We start from the raw sequence: 9,237 nt of genomic DNA on the forward strand, positions 1-9,237 counted from the left end.
TTATCCGCATTGAGATTTCAATCGAAATTTTCATCCCCGTTGTAGGAAAAAGTGGGTATGAGACAGGGGTGTACAAGACAAAGAGGAAGAAAAAGCCTACGATTCTGATTGAAAAAATTTCACGTTCCAATACACGTTCCTTACAATAATAACTCACAGAAATAGAAATTTTAGTTTAAAACCTACTACTTTTAAAAGATAGTACTCGAGTTAAATTTTTAATCAAAGTTATTTTGGTTTATTTTCTTATCTACGAAACGAAAATAAATTAATTTATTTCCTAATTCTTCTAAAATCTTGTCAAAGACCCAATGAAAATTGAAAACACGATGAAACAACAACTGAAATCTCGATTTAGAGACAGATTTAATGTATTCTAGTAGTAGTAGGAGCTGAGCAAATCCTGTGTTGTATTTATATCCAAAACCATCTTATAAAATATGAAAAATATATTAATCCCTAGTTCTATTTCTAACTATAATTTTATTCCTAGCCCTAGTCCTAATCCTAATCATAATCCTAGTTTAAAAAATAATACAACTACTCTCGCTCCTTGACCCCCTCGGATGAAAACACTTTCTAGCCCCGGTTCGCCAATTTGGGTGCCCTGACTGTCTCTGAGAACTAGGCTGCTAGAAACAAAAACCGTGGAGGGTCGCAGTTCGAGCCCTAAAAACTCAATAAAACAACTTGAAACCATATAAACTTGAAAACGTATGCCACTCGAAAACGTATGTAACCCGAAAACGCATACAACCTGAAAACGTGTGTAGCCTGAAAACGCATACAACCTGAAAACGTGTGTAGCCCGAAAACGCATACAACCTGAAAACGTGTGTAGCCCGAAAACGCATACAACCTGAAAACGTATGTAACCCAAAAACGCATACAACCTGAAAACGCATCCCACCTACAAACGCATCCGACCTAAAAAACGTACCCCACCTAAAAACTTATACAACTTGAAAACGCATACAACCTGAAACCGTATGTAGCCTGAAAACGTATACAACTTGAAAACGTATACAACCTGAAAACGTATGTGACCCGAAAATGTATGCAACTTGAAAACGTATGCAACTTGAAAAAAGGTATACAACCCGAAAACGGATACAACCCGAAAACGTATACAACCCGAAAACGTATACAACTTGAAAACGTATACAACTTGAAAACGTAAGCAATTTTGAAGACTTACGCAATTTTGAAAACTTATGCAATTTGAAAACTTATGCAATTTGAAATGTTTGCAACCTGAAAATGTATGAGATTACTCGATAATCGAATTTTTTAATCTAATTGGGCAATTATATGCTAAAATACCTTAAATCCGAAATTGAAAATCATATTCGTTTAAAAACAATATAACGTATCATAAAATATTTTGCCTTTCGCGTAAATTCTAATTCTCCAAAAACAAAAAGGAGGAAGAGAAGTTTCGAGAATACGACTTGTAACAGGTTTGAACGACGTGTGATGTAAATAACAAAATCTACCATTTTTATGAACACGCGAAACTCTCAAAAACTCTAATCTACAGAACGGTAATAGTAATAATAATTTTAAACGCCCCTGACCGCCTTTGATTTCATACGAAAACGTAAATAAATACACGAATAAAATCGGACATAACATTTTTACTGTCATTTTCACTGTAATATGGGCGTGACATGATCCATGTAGAAGCTGTTGATTCTCATAAATTTTTTTATACAATAAAACTCATCACCGTCTCTAACCATAATTTACGTTAATTTACCGAATTCATTGAATAGTAATCCTGAAACGCCACCTTCCCGAGTGTGAACCCTGGCAGAAGTTTCCAAGGTCTGTCAAAAAGGAAACTAAAGTTCTCATATCCGTTGAATTACTTGTTTTACCGAGTTTATGTATCGAAGGATATCGAGGGCGACGGTAAGAGAAATTATACAAAACAAAGTCAATAGTTGATGTACGCCTTTGCTCACCTAAATAGACGACGGTATTTTGGTGTTTTTACCGTCGTCGAGCAAAGTGGACGGTGATTTTGGAGACATGTCAACTTTGCTTTATACCGTCCCCCTCGGTTTACCTCGAATACATAAACTCGCTTTTATTGTCCGCGTCGAGGCTAATCCATGAAGTAGTCAAAAATAAATATAAAAAACAGGAACCTCAGAGAATATGAAGAAAAGGCCTTTTAGAGAAATAATCTTTCATCAAATAAACTGAAGATTACGAAAAATTATTTACAGTTCGAAGTGATAAACTAAAATTTTATCTTAATCTAACTAGATATTTACAAAAGTGTACGGAATGAATGTGCGAATAGATGAATTCGGATAAAATCTACTCCTTATCATCTAATACAAATGTCTTAAAGTTAGATACGTGAAAATACTAGCCTCTTTTCAGTCAAAAATGTAATTTACAAAAATATTACCCATGAATCCTGCGCTTCATTCTCAAGTATTTTTAATATTTACAATATTTCCTTTTGTTTTAATTTTTTTTGATTGATTCGTATTCGTATAGGCTTCCCTCCAAAATGGTTTGTAGGATTTTTTCTCCAAATTTCTCTCATGATTTAGGCTGGTCGTACTAATCAAAATTGTACAAGTCAAAATCAATATCTTTAGTCTCAACCCTTTAGCCTTGAAAACACTTTTGATGCCAATTTGGTCATAATATATTTATAGTCACAAAGGAATATACCACTTCACTCTGCCAAACGAATTCTACATGGCCAGCATCAACAATTTTAACCGAAAATGGTTAATCGTGTCGTTAAAATCAGAACATCCTATTCGAATATTGTCATGTAGTCACTTGAAATCAAAATTAATATCAACATATCAACAATTGATGTTCATTTTTAAAGATGGTTGACTTTACATATCATTTTAGAAATCTTCAAATATCCACTTGTGGCATTAGTGAGGTTCCAACATTGTCCAAGAAAATCTACATAGTCAAACACCAGACAATTAGATGTCGAATATTCAGTTGAAATCAACATGGTAAAAAAGACAGACGACACAATATCGACATAGCAGCTGATGCTCATAAGATGGTTAGTTTACATTTTAGATATCTTCAGATATCCACTTGTGACATTAGTGAGGTTCGAATATCGTCTGAGAATGTAGTTGATGCATTGGTGACACTGAGATAAGGATCTGCTGATGTGGTGATACAACTGGAAACTTCTGTTTCAGTTTTGACTCCATAGCATGCAATATCATCATCTAAGAAATAAAAGTGTTTTGTATGGTACTCTTAGGTTCCAAATAAAACGCCCCCCCCCCCGCTTGTTAATTTTTCGAAAATTTTCAAAACCCCAGGTAGGACCCCCCGTTTATTAATCTTTAAGAATCTTTTCAGCTTTCAAAGAGAAGGTCCCTTATTCTGCTCTAAATAGCCTGATTTTAGCCTATATTTACCTTATTTTAGGGTTTTCACAAGTACAATTTACAAGCCAGCCCCCCCCCCGGCAATTAGGTTCTCCACCTTTTTTTTAATTTTGAAATTAACCCCCCCCCCGTTTATTTGAAACCTAAGAGTAATTAATAGCCTTTAACTTTAAATGCACACTCTTTTTTCCTACGAAGTGGTAACCACATTCAAGGGATTCCATGTTCTTTTATAAGAACAGACTATATAAGAACAAAAGGTTTCGAAGGCCAAAATATTAAGGACAAGCTAAGAACATTTTAAGGCTTTGCGGGCTCTAAAAAAATGTTGAAAATAAAAACATATTAAGAAATTTTTAGACCTAAAACTCAAAAAAGCTAAGAACTTTCGAAGGCTTCAAAAATTTTGAATGTTCTTATAAAAAAAACGTTTAACTCAATTAATTACACTGATATGGTTTCCACAAGGTAGCAAATAAGATTGTCCAAGCGGACTTTATATGCATTGGTTTGCGGGAAATCAAGAGACGAAATGCAGCTAAACACCAAATCATTACAGGAGGTGATGTGCATTATGAATCTGATTGTATGGAATTTTTTTGACTAATTTTTCGGATTTTAAGGAAGGTCTAGACAGCATAACTAGTACTGAGCTTTGCTTAAAGATTTGTTTAACGTTTGGATGTTTAAGAGGTTAGATGAGGCCCCAAGCGGACCCTTATTCACGCATTTACATAACCTAAAAAGCGGGCCCTCAGATTGACCAGACGTTCAAATCGAACAATGTTGTAGATCAGCTGGTAAACTTCTAAACCGTTTTTGAGCACATACAAAAATACTTGAAACCTACCTTCAATAGTGTTAGATTGTGTCTCCATTAAAAGTTTCTCTAAATCTTCTGTTGAAATTGATGAGCTAATTGATACAGGGCTGCAGGACTACAAAAGGAGAATTTATTTTAAATGAAAAGTTTTGACGTTTGCTTTCTATCAGAAGCTTAAGACAGAGGTCACTGCCCTCTACCCAATGGCCTATTTTTTCTGGACAAGGAGCTAGAAACAAATAAAACGGGATGGTAGTGTTTAATGAAAATGCACCTACATATAAGTCCTATTCTAAAAACATTTCAAGAGCATTAAGCCTGGAAATCACGAAAAATTAGAACGAATAAACCTTGGATAAGATTTATTTTCGCTATTTCATGGGATTTATGTTTTAAGCACATGATATTTTTCTATGTCACTACGTCACTTGAGATTATAACTTGTACAAAGGCAAAAACTATGGAAAAGAGCTCATGAATTCCCAAGTCAAATGAACGGTGGCAAATTTTTTCAACGTCCTTCACAAACAGAAATCTGCAGAGATTTGTGCCTTTTCCCACTTCAAATCTAATAGAAAAAGCGTGTAACAGATGCACGAATCCTATGAAATAGGTTAATTAAAGGGTGGATCTCTACTAAGCATACCATACGTACCCTCATACTTATATCTTTAAATATATCATTAGCTTCATCATCATCGACGTTTTCATTTCGTCGTGTAGAGGCTTCAAGTTCGTTTGCAGCCTGTAACATTATTTCAAAGTTCTCGTGCATCGATCTTAATTGATCTTCTTGTTGAGTCGAACCTGATAAATAATATATAGAATAGATTATACCATTTAATGCGATTTCCATGTTGAGTAAACTTCTAATTTGTCCCCGTGCATCTCAGGCTTTATTACCCTACTTTTGGACACCAGGAAATACACTGGTGTTGGCTGTTTAAGTTTGCGCTATCAGTAAGCATCAAAAAGCCGATAATACGCTGGAAACGAGGCTGGGAGATTTCTTCACAAGAAATATCCGGGACCAAGGACTTTGACAAAATGGATATTAAAACTATATGTGAACGGCCAGAGTACCTTAAACCTCGAAAATGCCTGAGTAGATAAACCACTAAAAGGAAAAGCCGTGATTTCTAGGAAAAACTCGACAACAATTTATGAGGAAAATTACTCAGTGGACTCTACATACTCCTGATACTCTATAAAATTGTTAAATCAGATGAACATGCACCTACTGTATCTCCATGGCGACGAAGTAGAACTGCTACTGGTGTTTAAATTGTATCCGTTATTGAATAGATTTGAATACATTATACTGTTGAGTATGCTGTGATTTTGTTGGTTGTTGTTGGTTGGGAATGAATATTGTTGAGCTGGATTCATAGCCATCGATTGCATCTGGCAAAAACGCTGTAACTGGAAAATATTTGAAAAATGCTTTATTCTGAAAGTTTTGGATAATTCTCTTAAGATACTGGCATATGAAGAGAATGCTTTTTAAGGAGCGAATACCGAGTGCATGGTCTAAGGCGACAGCAACATGAGACAGGGGTCCTCAGTTCGAATACCCGTTTTTTCCTATCTTAGGTTTTAAAATCTTAGGCAGCCTAGCTGTAGACCACGTGGAAACAATTTAAAACTACTAGGCTACTCTGTTACTTAGCTACCAGCTGGCACAAAACGTTGTTTCTAACGTTGTATGGACGCTGTGAATTTTAGATTAACGTTGAAATAACGTTGTGTGTCATCTGGGTATCCACGTAAAAGATATCGACCTTTTTTTAATTCTTGGAGAAAGAAGGGAGCAACATTTTCCAAAGTATTTTTAGGGATTGGACTATTATTTTCATACCTGCTGAAATGGTGGGTATAATCTTGATCTTTCCAACAATGATTTGAACTCTTCTAGATAGATAACAAAATTGAATTGGTGGTTTAGCCGGGAAGAGCGTTAAAGTGACTAATTTCATAAATTCAAAAGTTTTGTATTAAGGTAATGAAAAAATAAAATCCATACAATACAAAACTTTCCCCATCAAAACTTTTATTTTACATTACTCACTTTCAATTTTCCATCATGGCACGCTTTTTTTTTTATATGAATTTGGCCAAATAATTAAAAATATGCTGAAAATATCACCATCATAAAATTTCCAAACTGAATCTAAGAATGCCATTTTTAGAGAGGCTCAAAAATACAAATTTTTGCTTCAGGCTTCGACTTTAGGTACGTATTACATGTTAAATTTAGGTTGAATCTTTCATGGTTGATTGGGAAAAAAACATTTTTAATAAACAACAGCGCATGACTTACTGAAGTCTTGTATGACTTGTATGAAGACAATAAAAATTAAAATCCATAAAACACTTTGCCCTTTTGAAACTTTGATATTATTCATTTGCAATTTTCCAACAATACGGCGTAGCGTTGAGAATAGAAGATTCAAAAAAACTTACTATTGTCAAGTCTTTTCTTCGAAGATGATTTTGAAGATTTTCTATTTGTGTCCTTCATGTTTAAAGTCAAAGTCGGCTTAACATCTTCTAGGTCATCGACTTCATTCTTAGGCAATCGAATTGTAGTTTCTTGGCAACCTTGTGGAAAGTCTTGATCTTCCATAGGTTCTGATTTAATGCCGTGGATGGTCGGGAATGACGATGAGGAGTCTGATGACGACGTCGAACTTGTCGGTGACGGAATTATGTCGCCGTCTGGCTCTGTTTTATTGATAGATTTTGATGATTGGGAGCTTGAAGATAAAATCTAAAATTAAATGAAAGTATACTGTTAATCGAATTTATCATGAATATATTTTTGGAAGACTTTACCATTGTAAAGTCAATAGGATCAACATTATCAAACCTATGCGATGACAAAAACTGTCATTGAATTGAATTTAAGTTGGAATTTACCTTGGTGTTTAGCTTGAGTCTTTGACCTTTGTTTCTCTTCGTTACTATGTAAAATAAAAATTAAAGATCTTATTCCAAACAGTGCTGACAATATTTTATAGATTTAAAAATTTTGTTCGTAGGCTATTTTGTTTCTTCGATGTCACAGATTTGTGCTGCTGCACAGATTACCTTTTTCAGCTCAACTTAATGACTGTTTCACTAAAAATCGGGAGAAATTTTAAGGTTTTAGTATCACTTAGTCTTAAAAGATTTTTTTTTCTTCCCGTAAAAGATGGCAAAAATTCGATAGCTTTTTGACCAGTTAAATCTCAAGGGAGTAAAACAAATTATTCATAAAGTATAAGATTGGAAGAGGATGAGGAAAATCCTAATTACCGAAGCCACCGTATGTTTTGTCTAATTTGAAAACTCTATGAGCATCTTTGCCATTGGTTTTTCCGCAGCCTTTAACGCTGGTGATAGCAGCACTGGCATTTAAAGCACATCGGAAATTCGCTTTCCATTGTTTTGGGTTAGGATCGTCTCGCCCTATAAACATGAGAAATGTAATCGAAAGTCAATTGAAGATACAGTAAAAGAGACATGTTTATTAAAGGAGGATACAGTTTTTTTAGCACGTTACTTTAACGCTATATGGATGTTAGATGGGGATGGTTTAGTTTTCTACATTAGAAATCATACCTGGTTTATAGACACCTGTATATAAAGCCCAATCTTTAAATAATCTACCATCTTCTTCTTCGAGCCAGCCTTGTCTAGATGCATGTTTCCACGAAACTAAAAAATGTCCTTTCTTTTCATCAACCCATCTCAATCCACTGTATTCATCATTTTGAATCTGTTCTTTAATCCAAGATGGCAAATTCAGTCTACAGTCTTTGTTTATTTTAAGTGTTGGTAGTCTTAGTTTAGGTCTTTGTTTAGCTGGCGATACTGCTGGAGATATTGAATGTGATTGTGTTGATAATAACCGTCTATTGATGGTCCGTCGAGATGGCATCCTTTTTTTGTTGATTCTGAGACCAAAAAAATGTATAAAAATTAAAACATCTACAGTATCAGAGTATCAAGGGATTGGATTGTTAATTTTACAATATCCATAACGCATTGCATTAATAATTTTCAAAGATAATGACATTTTTTAGACAAAAAGGCAAGAATGGGCCAAGAATAAGTTCTAGGTACGTGCGGACGGTAAGATTCCTTTTAATCTCTCAAAAGTTTCTCTCTAAGGTCTAGTAAAGTCAAAATAATCTCTCTAAGGGTCGGTATTTTCCCAAAGTTATCTCTTTATAAGGGTCAGTCGCTCTAAAGTTTAGTTTTCGGAGGTTCTCATACCCTAGTATCCCCACTGGGCACGTTGTTTTATGTTCATTTTACATCATATGGTTGTTATGAACTTTATTTATCGCGTAGTTTTACTTTTTGTACCCAATTCCAAGCTGGAAAATATATTTTCTTCATTAGGCTATGTAGATCTTTTTAGAAGACTAGAAAAGTCACTTGTATTACATTATCACGATAACGTAAGTAATCTAAGAGCCTGTAAATAGCTTCAGACAGCCGCCCTTTTTAAAGTCTAACATCATGTGACTATGAAGCGCCAAAAGAACAATAATAAATTCATATATGACAACACGTTTTCAAAAGAGTATAAGTCACAATAACCCTCCAAACACATTCTCTACCCAATTAAAGTGTTATCGCATGTGAGCTATTTGTGTATCTCTTAATAAATATTGGTTGTTAGCCTCGTTCTGAGAAGTCAAAAAACACCTTTTATTATTTGATTGTTACTTTACAACACAAATGATTGGTAATTTAATACGATTTTACAAAAAATTACTTAAATCCACCAGCAACAAAATAATTCTTAGAATTTTTTCCCTTTTTTGCTGTATGTTGCATTTTTTTCTCTTTTTGTTCGTATTATAATTCCCTTTGACGCTATCTTTCTTGTAAGCACAGTCTATAAGTTCTTACCATTTAAACAGCTTGGAGGATATGTTTTAACAGGCGCTGTTAAATGTTAACAGACCCGTTCAAACAAGTACTAAATATTGAGGATTAGAAACCCGGAAAATAATTTACGAAAGTAAT

The 9,237-nt window shown here is 34.3% G+C and overlaps 1 protein-coding gene across 1 annotated transcript; it reads right to left on the reverse strand.

Moving 5' to 3' along the window:
• Positions 1-2,887: 2,887 nt before the first annotated feature.
• LOC136809683 (uncharacterized) lies at positions 2,888-8,137 on the reverse strand. The gene is made up of 9 exons (XM_067066226.1): positions 7,819-8,137; positions 7,513-7,665; positions 7,135-7,178; positions 6,679-6,985; positions 6,074-6,126; positions 5,457-5,637; positions 4,871-5,022; positions 4,243-4,330; positions 2,888-3,227 (listed from the first exon to the last, which is right to left on the reverse strand). The coding sequence occupies exons 1-9, from the start codon at positions 8,135-8,137 to the stop codon at positions 3,076-3,078; spliced, it is 1,449 nt and encodes a 482-aa protein (XP_066922327.1). The 3' UTR covers positions 2,888-3,075.
• Positions 8,138-9,237: the final 1,100 nt, after the last annotated feature.

Source organism: Clytia hemisphaerica, unplaced genomic scaffold, assembly GCF_902728285.1.
Source record: "Clytia hemisphaerica strain Z4C2 unplaced genomic scaffold, Clytia hemisphaerica genome assembly, whole genome shotgun sequence".
Classification (NCBI taxonomy): Eukaryota; Metazoa; Cnidaria; class Hydrozoa; order Leptothecata; family Clytiidae; genus Clytia; species Clytia hemisphaerica.

Excerpts from the sequence above, each read along its gene's own strand:
- LOC136809683 (XM_067066226.1), bottom strand. The coding sequence starts at position 8,137 with ATGCCATCTCGACGGACCATCAATAGACGGTTATTATCAACACAATCA. Across the intron at positions 6,127-6,678 it reads GAAGAAAAGACTTGACAATA|AAGAGTTCAAATCATTGTTG; the intron begins GTAAGTTTTTTT and ends TTATCTATCTAG. Across the intron at positions 5,023-5,456 it reads TTCGTCGCCATGGAGATACA|GTTCGACTCAACAAGAAGAT; the intron begins GTAGGTGCATGT and ends ATTATTTATCAG.